This window comes from Ricinus communis, chromosome 10 (assembly GCF_019578655.1).
Source record: "Ricinus communis isolate WT05 ecotype wild-type chromosome 10, ASM1957865v1, whole genome shotgun sequence".
NCBI classification, from domain to species: domain Eukaryota; kingdom Viridiplantae; phylum Streptophyta; class Magnoliopsida; order Malpighiales; family Euphorbiaceae; genus Ricinus; species Ricinus communis.
The window spans coordinates 7842352-7860761 of NC_063265.1; the positions used below are offsets into that span (position 1 = coordinate 7842352).

The 18410-nt window shown below is 29.9% G+C and overlaps 2 protein-coding genes and 1 pseudogene across 5 annotated transcripts; all 3 read right to left on the reverse strand.

Moving 5' to 3' along the window:
• Positions 1–2368: 2368 nt before the first annotated feature.
• On the reverse strand, positions 2369–5602 carry LOC8282611 (cytochrome P450 714C2-like). Of its 2 annotated transcripts, none has more exons than XM_048379906.1 (5): positions 5185–5602; positions 4327–4553; positions 3713–3963; positions 3110–3494; positions 2369–3038 (listed from the first exon to the last, which is right to left on the reverse strand). In XM_048379906.1, exons 1-5 carry the CDS (start codon positions 5483–5485, stop codon positions 2586–2588), a joined length of 1617 nt encoding a protein of 538 aa, XP_048235863.1. In that variant the 5' UTR covers positions 5486–5602; the 3' UTR covers positions 2369–2585. The 2 variants fall into 2 exon arrangements, with proteins under 2 accessions (XP_048235863.1, XP_025015327.2); XM_025159559.2 differs by having other exon boundaries at positions 2369–3032; positions 5185–5597.
• A 6380-nt stretch (positions 5603–11982) lies between these two features.
• On the reverse strand, positions 11983–14340 carry LOC8271559 (annotated as a pseudogene).
• A 2072-nt stretch (positions 14341–16412) lies between these two features.
• On the reverse strand, positions 16413–17724 carry LOC8271689. Of its 3 annotated transcripts, none has more exons than XM_025159562.2 (2): positions 17161–17724; positions 16413–16996 (listed from the first exon to the last, which is right to left on the reverse strand). In XM_025159562.2, exons 1-2 carry the CDS (start codon positions 17703–17705, stop codon positions 16516–16518), a joined length of 1026 nt encoding a protein of 341 aa, XP_025015330.1. In that variant the 5' UTR covers positions 17706–17724; the 3' UTR covers positions 16413–16515. The 3 variants fall into 3 exon arrangements, with proteins under 3 accessions (XP_025015330.1, XP_025015329.1, XP_002531818.1); XM_025159561.2 differs by having other exon boundaries at positions 16413–16999; XM_002531772.4 differs by having other exon boundaries at positions 16413–17005.
• Between the last annotated feature and the right edge of the window lie 686 nt (positions 17725–18410).

The window sequence follows — 18410 nt, forward strand, 5'->3', positions numbered from 1 at the left end:
AACTTTTATATAAATTCATTTTCATTTTCTATTTATAGTTTTATTTTCAAATTCAAAATGTTTATTGTTTTAAAACACTTTTATAGCTTTCTAGTTGTGAATTATTTCTTTTGTCTTAAGCAGTAAAATAGTCGAACATCATATTTAATTTTGAAAACTAAACAACACAAAATGTTAACAAACATATTGTTACTTTTGAAATTGACAAATTCATTACTTCCAGTTTTCTTTTCACACGTAAAAATTAGAATTCGATTCTAATCTATTTGTTGGTACGCACATATCATTGAAGTTTTATCCAATTAAATAATTTTATAAAATTGATGCTTTTTGTGGCCTCTGAATCTGAATAGAAGCGTGGGTAATTTCAATTATTTTGATATTAACTGATGGAAAGAAATATCATTATTAAGCAGAGCTCAAATATTTATTAGAATAAACTGAAAATTAAGAGTATTTTAGATATTACAAAAATAGAATTCAGATATTTATTAGTTTAAATTAAAAATTAAATATTAAAGTGACTGGTTGATTAAAATTTAGGTACCCAAAATTTGTTAATTTGTTGTGATAGAATATTTTATGCTGGAACCTTAATGTACTCATGTTTGTCCAATTTGTTAAACTGAAGGACCAATGCCAGTGTATTGAGAGAATCTATAGGAATCGATTTATCACTGAAGATTATAAAATAATTAATTTTTTAGCAGTTAGAATAAAAGAAAAAAAGAAACTCATAGAACAGTATTTGAAATTATTATTTCTTTTAATTAAATATATATTTATGCTTTGATTTTGAATTTATATCCATTAATAATATAATATTTTAATTTTTAATTTAATTTAATAGACACTTAAATTTTAATTTTTTTATTTTTTAATATTTATATATTTTTTATTTTTAATTCAATTCAATTCAATATATATCTAAATTTTATTAAACTGAATGTATTAAATAATAATATCTATCAATAAAATTATTAAAATATGATAAAAAAATAAATTTAGATGTTTATTGAATTTAAATTTTTAATTAATTAAAATTTATAATAGTAAATTATGTATTTGGTATTTTTCTTAATGTAATTGTATTAATTGAAGATAGTACCCACTTACAGTCATAAGGTTCATGAGTGTGACGTTGTTAGCTGTGCTTTCCAAGATGACACCTTGAATAATACCTGTCAAAAACAATTAATAAATTGTTGAAAATCACTACATCTTTTTCGAGTTTTTCTTTTTAAAAAAAACAAAAAAAACAAAAACAAAAACAAAGACAAAGTCGATATACAATATTTGAAAAATAAATAAATTTATTTATTTATGATTAAATACATATTTAAAAATCTGAATTTTGATCACTTAATTATTTTAACATTTCAATTTTAATTTAATATAATAATATTTCAATTTGTATTTTTTATAATATTTGAATACTTTTTAAAATGTGATTTATCATGCATAAATGTTTTAATATTATCATTAAATAAAGTACGAATGCCTATTAGATTAAAAAAATTAAAAATACTTAAAAAATTATAAAAATAAAAGTAAATTAAATGTTAAGGTGTTAAAAGTGACTAAATAATTAAAATTTAGGTATTTAAATATGTATTATACTTTTATTTATTATTAATATTATATTTTTTAAGTTTTCAATTTAAACCCAAAAAAATTAAAAAACAAGAAAAATAAAATTGTACGCCAATTTAGACACCATGAAATGGTAGCAAAGTAGTTGTAGATAATTGATAGGAGATATTTATGAATTTTAGGCCATTATTATGAAGGAGGCAAATATTTCTTTACCAGGTTTTGTACATAGGCAATTGGATTGAGGCCTGTCTGAACTGGGTCTACTCCATGCTTCAACCATTTATTAATCCATTTTACTGTATAAGTATTTGGTTTAAAGTTATAGCTCATTTAATTTTAATCAATTAAAATTTTATCAATTTTTTTAAATTCTTTTTATTAACTCATTGTTAACTTGATTTATTTTTTATTTGAACAATATTTTTTATTAAAAATAACTAATAACAATTTAATTTATTTTAAATTAGTTTTCTTACAATTTAGAATAAATAATTATCCTTCTAAAGTTATAACTAATAAGTAAATAGTTATGATAATGATATTTAACATATTTGAACTTTACATTAGTGGAATTTGTATTATAATATCGACATTTAAAATAACTTTTCTACCATTATGTTTAATAATGGATACAATTAGGTTGAATAAAGTTAATTATAGCATTTTTTTTTTTTTATAATTTGGTGTATAAATGGTACATATACCAAGCCAAGAATTTTTCTTAAAATACAAATGCCAATATATATATATATATATCACTAGGACACAAATATAATTTTCTTGATTATAAGCCAGAGTTTTTATTGTAATCTAATTAAGGCTCAAAATAGAGCTACAGAAATACATTCAGCCTATCCAAAACTGAACACTAGAAATACTAATTGATAATTAACTTACCCATACTCCCCAACAACTTTCTCTGAAGACAAAGAAACTGAAGGACCAAAGGCGCTTGTTAACAATAAAAAACGACGGCAGATTTGCTAGGATTAAATATTATTTGGTCCTGACAGGACCGACTTTGCAAGTAGTCTAATGCCCTGTTTGGGTGAGAGTGCAATCTTGTAGACAGGTATGTGGTGGTACTCTGGAGAGAGTGAAAAACTGAAGTTGGTTAGAATTAGAGAGAGTATTATTTTCAGTTCCAACATGGCAAAGGTCTTCCCAATGCACAGTCGACTGCCAAAACCAAAAGGAATATATGACTGTGGGTACTTGCAAGCTTCGGTTATCCCTTGCGCAAACCTCTCCGGCCTGAACTCATTAGCATCCTCACCCCAATTGTCAGGATCGCGGTGCAATGCCGTAACCGATATCCAAATGTTGGTGCCTCTTGGGATCATTAAATCACCCACAGTGATGTCAGAAAGAGCTTCTCTTGATGTTATAACGGCTGGATTGTAGAGTCGAAGGCTTTCGTGAATCACCATCGGCAGCTGCATCTGGAATGGATTACTTAATGTGGTTTTCTTGACTAAAGAAACAAAAGAAAAAATTAAAATTCAAATAGTACCATTTTTAACTGATACAATTTATCCAAGTCAAGCAAGGAATCATGGAGCCTATCACCACATATCTCGACAATCTCAGCTCGGACACGTTCTTGCCACTCAGGATGTAATGCGAGAAGCATCAAGCACCAGGAAGCTGAAAGAGCGGTGGTCTCATGGCCAGCAAAGTAGATGTTCTTGCAGTTATCCACTATAAAGCGCTCTGCATCACGAGGATGTTGGATTTCTTTACTATCAGCAACACTCTGAAGTAGGGCATCCAGTAAGTCCTCAGGTTTGCTAGTCCTTTGGCTTTTTCCTCGGCGAGCCTTGACAACTTTCAGTATCTGTGTTTTTACCTCTTTCTGTAATCTCCATATTTCCCTGTTGCTCTTTGTAGGAAGAAACCTGCAAAATTTCAGCCAAATTTTTGAAGGACATCATGAAATTAATAAGTTTAAAAAAATGTCATAAAGCGATAGACATTTGACTATTAATTGAGTTACTGATATAAGAAAGATCGACCATTAAAAAATGCAAAGAAAAGTTAGCTACACTGAATGTATTATCCTCAATTCACTTTCCAGGCTTGACAGGAAAAACTGAGAAGTGGACAAAATGTAAACCTGAAATTTTTAAGCCCGAAGCGTTGTATAATCGGTTTGGAAGTAGCTTCTTGAAGGGCTTCCAATGTTGCAAATATCTGCTTGCCTTGGGAGTACGAGCTGCCAAAACAAGCTTTTGAGATAATGTCACCGGCTAGGCTCTTCAAATCCCTATCAATAGTAATATCTGCAACTCCTTCCTTACTCTCAACTTCGTTTTGCCATGTCCTTATCATCGCTAAGGTACATTCCTCCATCAGTCCCGACATGCGCTACAATAGAAAAAACGATGCTCATTCACATGTCTGAGTTCTCATACTAAGGGAAATTTTCATGGCCCCTTAATTAGAGATCTCCAATGAGAAAAAATATTTGAACCTAATTAGCTATTTGATTTTTACACTTAAGAGGCTCAGCTCAATCCTAGACTCCCGGGGATATTCGGGTCCAATTTTTTAATCAAAACCAATGGAAAGCCAACATAAACAACGATAAAAGATAAGTATGATGATTCTCAATTTTTACCTTTGCTCGAGCCTATAGGAAAAGAAAGAAATCCATGTCCAACCTCAGTTCTTAATAATACTGCCGAGTCACATACCTGTACCAATGAATAAATATCTAGAAATATGTACCTTAATTTTGTGCAAGAAAAACTCAGGAGCAATGAGCTTCTTCTGGTGCGCCCAGTAAGGTCCGTTGGCCCTTATGATGCCGTTGCCAACCATGGGCTCAATGGAGTTGGAGAGATGGGTAGATCTACCTAAATCCAAGGATGTGTTCAGATTCAATGCCTTCATCAACTCCGGTTCCCCCACATATAAATGTTGCTTGCTCCATGTCGTATATGTGTATACTCGTCCTTTATCAAGGCTCAGGGTCAGTCATTTTTCTTTTCTTTTCGCAGTGATGAATGAATAACATATATTACTAGTATCATAATATTGAATATATGTCAGTTACTCCACGTCTAAGTACTGCAGGGATCATATTCCAATATTAAGAGAGAAAACATATAAGGTCTCTATTTCTTGACTTAAATGGAAAAAAAATAAAGGGGGCAATTAGTACTTTTTTAGGACACCAAATGTATACTTTCAAAAACTTTAGTACTAATATGTAATTTTTTTTTAAAAAGGAAAAAAAAAGAAAAGAAAAAGGGAGCAAGTACCCCTCTTCTCTTCAACATGGCTTCCCCAAATGCGTCTAAGGTGTCACTCATATATCCGCTATGGATATACACAGATAATATAGGTAAGTCTTACCGTAATATTACTGAGTAAAATAAGATTCACTATTGGAAGTTAAAGAAAAACATGCACTCTTACTTTTTACATTTCAGATACTAATTTATGGAGCCTGCAGCATACTAGGACTCTCTTAAAATGTTCACTTGATGTGCTCAAAGAACATAATCGTTAGCTTTTATAAAAGAAAACCAATGATACATAAAGAGAGAAAGATATAGGAATTGGGGTTGGTTTGTGCAGTACCATACTGTTGTGCCCATTGATGGAAGTGGGGGAAAATGGAATAAGCCCAAGCATTGTGGGACGACGAAGCAGGTTGAACATGTGAAGTTTGGGTAGTTTTAGCTACCATTGCTTGGATCTTTTGCATTTCCTGTACATTTCCATACAAGAAACAAGGTCTTGGCCCTCCAATTCCTTGTTTCAAGAGAACAGACCGAATCCTTCTAGGTTTCAGCCAAATTGCATCACACACTCGTATCAGTAGGATGCAAAATCCAACTATTGCTACTGACCAAAACGTTTCTGCATGATAACCTTCCATTTCCTTTTCTCTAAGTATCTTTCTCTCTTGCTCTATGCAACTTTTATACGCCTTCTTATGTACCGCAGGTCTATGATTTTGTACAGTACGTGTCTCTCTGTGCAAAATGAGAATCGCTATAGTATGCCAAATGTACTCTTGTGAAAGTTGAATTCTGAAAGATTTATATCAGGATCAGTATATATCACCTTTTTAGGACTTGCATATGGATTCATTTTTATTAGCGTTGACATATGTATGTAAAAGGGAAAGTCCACTGATATCAACAAGATGCTTTTAGATATGTCCATAATAAATGCTCTCTTGGTAGTGTACGGTTCCCTGTGCAAATTGTTAATAAGTTGAATTATGAATTGTTATGGACTATAATATTCCACGCGCCCTATCCTATTCTGTCGTGTTCGTGGGTTTTGTAATTTTTTTAAGAGTTTTCTTAATGTCATTATTTTGTTAACCAATAACAGACTATTATGTATATATGCAACTAAAAATAGGCCAGTACTAATGTATAAATGTCTTATATTTTATTTTAAATGATTGATATATAATTTAAAATTAATAAAAATGTGTAAAACATGTGATATATACACCTAGATTAAGTAAAATATTTTCTATATAATCATTAGTTGAATTTAAACCTGTTAAAATTTTGGATCGGGCCAGATTCGGACCGGGCTTGGTGAGGTTGGAGTTTTCAAGTCTAGACTTGAGCCTGGCTATACAGCCCTAAACTTTTGACCAAGCCGGGCCCGTCATAAAAAAAAATAATACTAGAATTCCATTACTATCAGCGACACTGTCAAGTAAAGCATCTAGTAAGTCCTTAGATTTTCTAGACTTGTATCTTTCTTTCGGCGAGCCTCGACTATCTTCAATATATGGGCATCCACCTCTTTTTGTAGTCTCCATATCTCCCTGTTGCTCTTTATAGGAAGAAACCTACAAATTTTAGCCACATTCTTTATACATTTCTTGACTGGAGAAAGCAATGAGAAGGCTTAAGCCCTTTTAACATTAAAGAGAAGGTAGAAATAATAAAATTCAAGCTAAAGAGGCCTACCAGAGAAATTAAACCTTTTTAGTGGTTTTCAAGAGGTGCACAAGATCTACCTGAAGTTTATAAGCTCCAATTGTGCAATTTGTTTGATCAAAGCTTCTTGGAGGACTCCTAGTGTGTAAAAATCTGGTTGCCTTGAGAGTAAGAGCTGCCAAAACATGCTTTTAAGATAATATCAGCTGATAGGCTCTTCATATCCTTATCCATAGTAATATCTGCAACTTTCAACTTGACTCTGCCATGTTTTTATCATGGCTAAAGTAGATTCCTCCATTAGCCCCAACAAGTGCTACATTTTAGAAGTATTGCTCATAATCAAACTTATTGACATTCTTAAAAGCATTTCTATATGGAACATAAAAACAAGTTAGAGATAGAGTGAGTATAGTATGTAACTTAAGCTTGTGGGGGTAAAACTCAGGAGCAATGAGCTTCTTCTGATGATCCCAATTAGGTCCATTAGCCCTTATGATGCTGTTTCCAACGATGGGCTCGATAGGATCAGAAAGATATGTGGATCTACCTAAATCCAAAAATTTGTGGATACATAGTGCCTTCATTAACTCTGGTTTGGTTACATATAAATGATGGCTGTTCCGTGTGGAATACATGTATATTTGTCCTGTATTAAGGTTTCAGGGATAGCGCTTTCTTTTTATTTGCTTTTCCTTTAGCAATCATACGAAACAAAAGAAGAAACTAATTTTAATTTTATCTTAACATTCCATGTCCTACATACCATACTGTTTCTCCCATAGCTGGAGGTGGGGAAAGATAGAGCAAACCCAAGCATTATGGGAAAGAGCAGGTTGAAGATGGGATTTCTGAGTAGTACTCTTCATTACCATTTCTTGAATCTCTTGCATTTCTTGAATGTTTCCATATAAGAAACGAGGTCTTGGCCCTCCAATTCCTTGTTTCAGGAAAACCAACCGAATCCTTCTAGGTTTCAGCCATATAGTATCACTCACTCTTAGCAACAGAATACAAAAGCCAGCTAGTATTACTAACCAAACCACTTCTGCTAGAAAATCTTCCATCTCTTTTGTTACACTCTTGCTCTACATGCTATTGATATATGGTTTCTTCTTAGTTCTCTGTCTTTGGTTTCTGGCTTATTCTTGTACATGTCATCCATGCACAGCTAAGGAAAAATGCCATATGTACCAAGTTGTTGAAATATAGCTGCATATCTGAACTATGTTTGTCACGTCCCAATCTCAAAATCATAGCCAACTTAACTAAACTACTGCACTTTCGTATTTTACATAACCATCGTTCTTGCTAATATATATATACATGAAAACTCCAAAATCACTTAATCTACATATATTCACATAATCCTAACTCCAAAATATATTAAACAAACATAAACTATTAAAGTAATGTTAGCATGACCTTTATATTTACACACAGAAAAGAGTTAGATCATACGTCTCCAAATGTCTCATTTCCGCTAACTAAAAGTTTAAAATTTGAAAAAATGAGTACGGAAATACTCAGTAAATGAACTTAACATTAACGAAAAGAATAATTATAATATTAACCAATAAATCTTTCCTCATGTTCTCTTGCAATATATATTTCCAAAATAATTGTAATAAATAGAATTTAAGAATTCATTTCTTAAATCATATTATAGTATGAAAATGCTTATATTTAATCAGGTACACATTTGGGATATTAATAATGTAGGCCATCTTGGGGTTAATCTATCTAATGTGTTAATCCACCAAAAAGTCATATCATAGCATAGACGATAACCTGTCTAGTATGTTACTTAGCCTAGTCTTTATATCATACATGCATGTAGAACTACCTCTAAAAGGTAACCACTAGGTATAAACCCTAAAGGCATCATGTGTATCCCAGCGATGTTCTAAAGAGAATATATCATATATCACATTTCGACACTACATCATCATCAATTCATTATCAATAACAAGAGTGTTCACTACAAAAATTGATATTTTGCACATAAAAACACACATAAATACATTTTAATAATTTACTTATAAGAGAACTTTAAGAATTTACGGGCAATCCCGTAACTGAGTTATAGTTTGGCCTAAAATTTACCACAATTTTAACAACATATTAAACTAATTTTAGATAAAAAAATGAGATTAAATTACCTAGTATAAGGGCCTCAAACAAGACTAAATATGCTGATGTCCTGCAGCAAGTTTAACTTGAACAACATACATAAATTAGTCCATAGGCCAGGTTTTACACATCAGAAAATTATGTTATTTTATACATATATAGTAGACATACAAGGCTACAACATATCCAAAATCCAGGGCAAAAGGAGATCTCTAACCCCTTCAAAAGGAACAATCTTTAAACAAAAAATCGAAAAGATTAGTTGTATATTATTTTATGGAAATTTTAGTTTATTTTAATAATTATGAGAAATTTTAACTAAAATATTAAATATGTAAAACAGATAGATAAATATTTATACTTTTATCCCCTCAAAGTATAATTAATTTTTTAAATTTTAAAATAGTTCAATTACATTTCTAAAATTTGAAATTAAAATAATTATATTTATCAAAGTGAAAGAGAAACTATTATTTATGATTTTTTAACTAGATCTCATATCATTACATGGTGAGATTGATAGAATTAATTCTAATGATGTAATTGTTTGATTTTTTAGATTTTAAGAGTGTAATTGAACTACTTTAAAATTTACAAATTTAATTACACTTTGGCTAAAAAGTTTAGGAGCTTATTTTTTTTCTATTAAATATTATTAGTTACTAATTCTAATCCTAATTCAAATACTATTTAAAACCATATAAACAATTAAATATTATTTTTTTAATCAAAATATATAGTGCAAATTCATTTTTATGGTCGAAATAATCATTTTAAACACTACATATATATGTCTTTCATCCTTCTTTACTTTTTATTTTACAATTTACATCAATAATACTATCTCTCTAAATTAAATAGTAATTTTTATTATGTGAATAATAATAATTCTGATTATTAATATTCAATATTTCTTTTATTATATGGGTAATAATTTAATATTTATTTTTTTAAGATTCATGTGCATCACATATGAATAAAAAAATTAAATACATATTGTACCAATAATGTATTATTTATGTAATTAGATATGAAATTATTTGCTAATTAGTTATGACTTAATTTATTAAAGCATATTGGTAAACCAATTGGTCGCTCCTCTAGTTGAAGTATCGGGCTCATCCAACATTCCACGTTCTCGAACGGATCCCATTCAATATCTTTCCTACGATGACTCCCCTCTAAGGTACCTGGCTTCTCAAATAGACGAAATCTCTATATAAAAGTTTTGTCATATATCAATATCGATTGAACCAATCTTACCAGCTGCCAATTTTGGATGGTGGTGCTCTATTGCGTTTTTAGATAAAAAATAATTTTATATAAATTATAAAAAATTAACAATAGTAAAATAAAACATAATAAAAGAGAATTCGTTTATATTTTACGGACAATAAATTCAACTATTTTTATTTTGTTAAGATATGAAATTAATATTAAATTAGATAATTCCTATAATTATAATTCCATATAAGCTAATAAGTTCTTTTAAGAGATAAAGACTAGGTGGCACATGTATTAAACAATAAATATTATTTGAACTCTAAATATTTTAACAAACTTATTTATTATTAGCTTTACAAAAGGGAAAATATTTTTATTAATAATAAATAGGTTCTTCTATTTACAAAAAAATAATATAAGATCTAAACAAATGGATTATAATTTTAAAAAAAAGTGTACTTTTTAATATTAAAAGTGTTTATGATTCTGAATTTAATAAGTTTCTTTATTGTAATTAAATCTAATAATTTAGTTTAACAGATTTATATATATATATATATATGTAAATAATTAAATGTAAAGAACTATGCTAAACATCTTTATGAATTTAAATTTTAATAATAGACATATTTTATATATATATGAAATTGAAAAATAGTAATAAACCTACTAAAAAATCTTTACATTTTAGTTATTATGACGGATTAAATCTTAATTTATTAATTGTTTTAATTGATAATTAATATTTATAATTATTTATTATTTACTAAATTATATTAATTAAAGTGTTTGTAGGATAAAGAACATTTAAACTAAAATTTTAATTCATGGGGGATTTTATTAAATTAACTAATAAAAAGAAAAATAATAATAAATAATTAAAGTTTGATTAAATATATAAATTTTTGTCTAAAAAATGTATAAGAAATCCTATTAAATATATGTTTTTTTTATGAGATTAGTAATTTCATAATAAATATCTAGCATAAAAAATGAATAATAACAATATTATTATTAAATATATGAATTTTTGTCTAGATAATTATATAAAAGATCATATTAAATAGATTTAATTGCTAAAAAAATTTAAACTTTGCATTTGTTATCAAATCTAGCACATAATTTTTAATCTTCATTAATTTTAATTTTAGCATTTAATAAAATTATCTATCTTGACGTGAATTCTAACAATAATAAAAAAAAAATGAGTCAACATTAGAGTTATTGATTCGTTCTATTACTAAAATATTATTATTTAAGTACGTAAATTAGTTTTTTTCTTAACTTTGAAGTCATATTAATTTTATGTGCTTAAATGATAATATTTTAATAGAGAGGGTGCTGACTCAATTTTTTTTTTATTATTATTATCGGAGTTCACGCCACGTCAACAAATTCTTTTGATATTTTCATTGAAAGTTAAAATTGAAATCAGTGTTAAAATTTGATGCAAAAATTGAATTTGAACAGTACATGCTAGATTTAATAACAAATACAAAATATAGAATTTTTTTGACAAAAAGTTAGTATATATATATGAAGACAAAGAGATACATATCAATTAGATGCTTTGATTTTTGTTTCAATTATGAATATTTTGTGTAATTGAATTAATAATTTAGATTTTACGTTCTTGAGAAAAGAAAAATACTGATCAAGTAGGTGACTTGTAGTGCTCGAAAATTAAACACTTATAAGGTTAGTTTGATAGTAAGTTTAGTTTTTTTTTTTTTTTTTTTTTTTTAAAAAGAAATTAATTTCAAAGCTAAGTGTCAAGTTTCAAAATTAAGAAACATGGTGGTTATTAAAAACAAAACTTATTATTCTATATCTCTGCCCTAACAAATAGTTGAGGGCTAAGAAAATTGATAGCTTTATTCTCTCTAAAACCTATTCAAGTTCCTAAATGTCAGTAATGCAAACTCAAGTAACTAAGACATGGGTTAATTTAAACTTTTAAACTGGCATGGAAAATAAAGATGTAAGAATCTACTTTAGATATAAGTAAGAATATATATATGTTAATATTTAATAATTGATACATATGTTAATATGTTTAATTATTGATTAATTTGAGATATAGGGAACAATATACTTCTGGAGTAAGACATTGGAAATGAAAGATAAGATTAGATATATAATTATGCACTTAAAACAGAATTATTCATTCCCCTAGTTTGGTCCGTCCTCCTTTTTCACTTTCCTGGCAAGGAGTTTGATACCATGTTCCAGCACTAGTAACATTCTATAGACAGTGGCGATAGAGAAAAAGAGAAGTCGGATAGAATTAGAGAGAGTAATATTTTGAGTTCTAGCATAGCAAATGTCTGGCCTAGGCACACTCGACTCCCCAAACCGAAAGGAATGTAGGATTGTGGATGTTTGCAAGCTTCAATAGTCCCGCCTGCAAACCTCTCCGGTTTAAATTCATTGGCGTCGGGACCCCAATTTTCCGGATCGCGATGCAATGCCGGTATCAATACCCAAATGTATGTTCCTTTTGGCACTGTCAAGTCTGCCATCTTCATGTCATCAAAAGCTTCTCTTCCTGCTATTACTGCTGGACCATAGAGTCGCAGGCTTTCTTGAATGACCATGTTCAGCTGTATATGTCAACAAGATGAAAGGATGATAGCATTATAACTACTGTAATGAGTAATTAAAAGGGTAGCAGGCTTCAAAGATTCATCGTGTTTTAATCATTTTGGCGGTCATTATATTACCATAGCTGTAATGACTTGTTCTATTTATCAAAACTTGTAATGGTTAGTGCAAATTTCAGAGACAGTAGACAGTCATTTCAATTCAATAATGGGAATATGCATAACTCGAAGTACCGTTTTTAATTGACGAAGTTTGTCCAAATCCAACAAGGAATCTTGGATTCTGTCACCACATATCTCGACAATCTCAGCTCGAACACGATCTTGCGATTCAGGATGTAATGAAAGCAGCAACAGAGTCCAGGATGCTGAAAGAGCAGTGGTCTCTTGACCTGCAAAGTAAATGTTTTTGCAATTGTCTACTATAAAGCGATCTGTATAATGAGTATGCTCAAGTTCTTCAATATCAGCAGCACTTTCAAGAATTGCTTCTAAGAAGTCGTTTTCAGATTTTCTAGGCCTTTGTCTTTCTTCGCGCCGGGCATTGACTACTTCGAGTATTAAGGTCTCTATCTCTTTCTGCAAACTCCATATTTCCCTATTGCTCTTTGTAGGAAGAAATCTACAACATTCAGCAAAATTGTTTAAAGGGTACTTTCTGGTAAATTAATGACAAAATACAGTGAAACAGTTTACCTCTTTTATGTATGCTTCTGAAGAGGAAATTTACCTGAAGTTTGGGAATCCAAAAAGTATGCTCGTATTGGACATAGCTCCCTGGAGGGCATCCAATTTTGCAAAAATCTGTTTGCCTTGGGAGTAAGAGCTGCCAAAACAAGCTTTGGATATAATATCTGCGGACGCGCTCTTCAAATCTTTATCAACATTGATATCCGCAACTCCTCCCATCCTCTCAACTTGGCTCCGCCAATTGCTAATCATTGCCATGGTAGATTCCTCCATTAAACCCAACATGTGCTACATTTCAAATAATAATATTGATAAAGAAACCCCGACATTTTGATTATGGAAAATATGCTTAGTTACCCAACACTCATAAATCACGAGTCACAAGTGACAAGAGGACCGGCTATGATATGTACCTTGACCTTGTGGAGGAAGAACTCAGGAGCAATAAGCTTCCTCTGTTGAGCCCAGTGAGGTCCATTAGCGCTTATGATACCATTGCCTAGCAGAGGCCCAGTGGTCTTGGAGAGATAGTTAGGTCTTCCCAAATCCAGGGATTTGTGGAGGTTCAGCGCCTTCATTAACTCAGGTTTTCCCACATATGAATGCTGCTTGTTCGCTGTCGAGTACATGAAAATTGGGCCTGTATCAAGAATAACAGCTACCCCCTTACTCTTTTTCTTCTTCATTTTAAATGCAAAACACATATAACATGAAATTTGTATCTCTGAGATTGTGGAGAACATACCGTACTCATTGGCTCATCGGTGGAGGTAGGGGAAGATGGCGGAAACCCAAGATGGCAATTGGGTATTATGAGAATGGGATTGTATCTTTTCCATATCTTGAATATTCCCATACAAGAAAGAAGGTGTTGGTCCTCTGATTCCTTGTTTCAAGAGCATCGATCGAATCCTCCTCGGTTTCCTCCACATCTCATCAACAACTCTTATAAACACAATACATAACACCACTGCTACAACAATACCTTCCATCTCTTTTATTTCACTGCTCTCACTTCACTCTCTGCACAAGTTTAGTCTAATATATGCGTCTGTATATATATACATATATATAGAGAGTGAGAGAGAGAGAGGAATTCTGTTTAGTGCAATTAACCGTTTTGTTTCTGTGTCATATAATTGTAAGAGATTCAGTGAGTGGGCTAATAATTTAAATCTAATATTATACGGAGGAAATGGGTTGTAAGGCAGTCTTATCTGATACGAGATATTTTTGTTGCTTTTCTGAAGTTGATGTAAGACATTATTATTATTTTAAGTCTCTTTTTCATTTGCTCTATAACTTGGACGGCTAGAATCATTTTCTAAAGATAAAATTGCATAAATGGTGTCTGACATTTTCCATTTTTGCTAGTCTGGTGTTCTAATTTTTCCTTTTATTTAATCAAGTTTACTGTTTTTGACCATCTTGCCTATACATACTCCTAACTCAAGCAAAAACGGGATCAATAAGTGTCAAATTGAATGGGACTCATTTAATTGAAAAAAATATATATGTATTAAAAACCAAATAACTAAAAATCGAAAAAATCAGATAACATTTATATAATCTGACCCATTCATTATAAAATTATAAACATTTTAACTCTTTATAATTTAATAAATCTTAAAACTGCTATTCGTTTTATATATATATAACTGGCGGTTTATACTCTTGCAGTGGGTTTAGCTGGGTGAGTAGCACTTACTGGTTGGACTTCACTGAGAATAGAAATGTCCAAAGCCTATCAAATTCATCTAAAGTCTAAAATCTAATACCCATCTTTTTAGCCCAAAGCTCGTAGCCAGAACTCATGATTCATTCGTGACTCATATAATGCCAAAGTCCAGGCTCCATGAGCAAATGGGATTTTTCCAATTTGACATGTGGAAAATCAGAGTCGGTCCGAGGTGGAAAGCGAGTATATATGTGATTAGTCGATCAAGAGTTGAGATAAATATTTGTGAAATGTTTACTATTTTCTGTCTATAAATAGAAGACACCAATAATTCATATTATCAAAAGCTTGAAAGGTCCTTAGGTTTTTCCTGTTTATACTTTGCTTATAAACACCTTTTCTTTTCTTAATTTCAATTCCTCAACTTTGTTGAGCTTTGCCATTTATTAAATTCAATTCATTACCTTTTATTTTCGATTTCTTAACTTACTAATCATCTTGTTTCTTAATTTAGCCAATATACTAACCTATTTAGCTTATTGGACCAATCATTTCACTTTTATTCAATGAATCTGTAGTAGAATGAAATTTTAAAAAATTATCTAAACGCATATAAAATCAAACGATAAATGTCTCTTATAGTTTAATTAAAATATTGAATTCAGGTCTTGAGTATACAGTTGTTACTTGTAAAAGTATTGTCCGATAAACTTTATATTACTCTAAACTACTAGATAAAAAAAAAAAAAAAAAGACCTAAAAATCTTTTAACTTGCTTAGGTCATTTCATATAATCTTTTAGTTGAATCGCCCAAATTTAAATACCTCATTCTTGAGGCATGACTATAATCACCTAAATTTAATTTCACACCTGAATGACCAAATATTATATAAAAATTAAATATATTCTTTTTATGGAATTATTTTCTAATACTCATATATATATATCCTTCTTACAGAATTATTTTCTTATATTTATAAATGTACCATTTTTATGAGGTTATTTTCTAATATTAATAAATATACCCCTCTAGTAGGGTTATTTTCTCATATTCATAAATATATTCCTCTTATGGAATTATTTTTTTATATTCATAAATATATATTTTTATGGAGTTATTTTTTTATGCTCATAAATATACCTATAAATGTAATCCTTTAATGAATTTTTTTTTTTACATGATATCCATAGCTCAAAACATGATTTTTCGGCTCAAATTCCATTACATAAAACCAATTGTATCGAAAAAAGTGATCCTGGATCTTAATTGGGTCAGTCTTTAAACGTTATTTAACTCTCTTTTTTTCCTTAGAAATATAAATCAATTCGACTTTATTATTTTATGAAAATATCCTTTAAAATGAAATGGATAAATCCCTTTAACATTGTTTTTTTTTTTTTTTCAGGTCCAAACTGAAACTGTATTTAAGTTAATCTTGAGCACACTGCCATTAATTTCTTTATTTTTCTTTTGATAAGTTTAAGGAGTGTGTTGATGCATTTAAGAATTACCTAGGTGGGTAAAGTACTTCAATACAAGAATGAAAATTAATTAAGATAAAAAATAATTCAAGAAAATTAATTGGGAGGACGAAGCCACCATGTTATAATTCTCATAAAGCTTTACTTCACTTCAATGGAAAGAAAAGTTTCTGAAAAACCAAATATAAATCAAATATTTGGGCCCAATGATCTCTTACAATGAGCAATAGCTGCCTGAATGGAGTTTTCTGTAGCAGACATCTTATTACTCTCGCTCATAGATCGTAGGTGAATTGGGGAAGACTTGGTAGAAACAGGGCAACTTTTTGTTCTTCTATCTCTACGACCAAGGCTGGTAATACTCATGGCTTCCAGCACATACTCTTTAATCGCATCCAAGTTCAGCTCCAACATTCTTGATTTCTCTCCGTTTCCTTGCTTTCGTTCTGCTGCTGCTGATCCCTTGTCTATTGGGTTAATTAGGTTCCGATAATTCGTCCTGAAAGTCTCTTCAGGTTTCTTGCCTTTGTGTCTTCCAGAGTTTGTCTGAGAGGCTTTCAGAAATGAGGCTAGCAATGTTTTTAATTTCGAGACTCGCAATTTCACGAAGAAATTCATCAACATGCCAGTACTACTCATTGTTGTTGTTGCTATCTTTGGTACATTCTTTCTGCTATTGCTTCAAAACAAAAAAAAAATTAACAAAAGAATTATTATTTTCCTTAATTATTATCTTTTTTTTAAGAAAAAAAGGTCTTTTGTTTACTGGAACGCCTAAATTGACTAAAAGAGGGGGGGGGAAATTCAAAGAAGAGCGGTGGCACGTGCAAATACCTGGCAGGTACGAGGTTCAAGCGGGCGGTGTCGGCTGAACTATCACCGACATCAATCTCCGGCGAGTATATCCTGAAACTAGAACTGAACGTCTTATGAACCTTGCTTTTAATAGTCTTCTCCTGTTTTGTACAATCAGAAGGCTGCTTTGACTCCGCCTCTGTATTCCGTTGACTCTCGGTGAATGAAGAGGTGAAAGTAAACGAAGAAGACGATGATGAAGCAGAGGAAGCCACAGACTCGCATAATTCTGCCGTGTTTGTTTCTTGATCTGGTAATGGGATGCTTGATGAAAATGATATCCGAAGCTCCATTGCCTCCTCCTCATCATTATCGTATTTATTTTTCTGGTGAATATTTGCGGGTTCAAGAGCTATTTCGATATAAGAATCACGACCACCGCCCCCATCATCATCACTATTGTCATCAATATCTTCGTTATCAGAGAAGAATACAAAAGAGGAAGAGGAATTGAAGTCGTAGCTGCTAAATGAGAAACTTTCTTCAAGCTCTGGGTTTCGATCTTCCACGATTCTGCTTTCCATGTTACTATACTAATTATGTTACTACACCTTTATATATATATATATAGTATACGAAATTTGTTAAATAATTGATAAGTATTTACTAATGTTAAATAATTTTAGAAGTTAAAAAGTTGGGATAATTAATATTTCTTAAATTTTACAAGTTGCTTTCAATATCTATTTTATTATAGTAATATTTTTTTAATGTTTTTATAAAAATAACTACCCCTCTATATCCAAAATTGAAACAGATAAAAAATTAAGTTTTAAAAAATAAAATTATAATTATAATTTAGTACTTAAATTCTATCAAATATAAAATTTATTTTTTATATATATGTTAGAATAAAATTATTAAATTTAGTGGGAATTAATTTTAGTATTTGATAAAATTAATTAATCATCATTTCTATTTACTTTAATTTTTAGTCCTATTTAATTTTAAGAATTTAAATATTTTAAAAATATTTATACTTAAAAGCAACTTTATCAAATTAATATATAATTTAATTTGAATTATTAAAATAAAATATATATTTATGGTTAGAAATATTTATTTATATTATTATTTTGATGAATATTAAAATTAAGCTATACTAAAAATGAAAACTTAACTTGAATTTGGACAATTTAAATACTTAATAAGAAGTTTAAAAAATAAATTATAATTCTATTTTTCAATTTAATTTTTTGATTACATTGGCTTTATATATAAGAGTTAGT

Excerpts from the sequence above, each read along its gene's own strand:
- LOC8271689 (XM_002531772.4), bottom strand. The coding sequence starts at position 17,705 with ATGGAAAGCAGAATCGTGGAAGATCGAAACCCAGAGCTTGAAGAAAGT. Across the intron at positions 17,006-17,160 it reads TTGAACCTCGTACCTGCCAG|CAATAGCAGAAAGAATGTAC; the intron begins GTATTTGCACGT and ends TTTGTTTTGAAG.
- LOC8282611 (XM_048379906.1), bottom strand. The coding sequence starts at position 5,485 with ATGGAAGGTTATCATGCAGAAACGTTTTGGTCAGTAGCAATAGTTGGA. Across the intron at positions 4,554-5,184 it reads TCAATGGGCACAACAGTATG|GACGAGTATACACATATACG; the intron begins GTACTGCACAAA and ends GCCTTGATAAAG. Across the intron at positions 3,495-3,712 it reads TTCGGGCTTAAAAATTTCAG|GTTTCTTCCTACAAAGAGCA; the intron begins GTTTACATTTTG and ends GAAATTTTGCAG.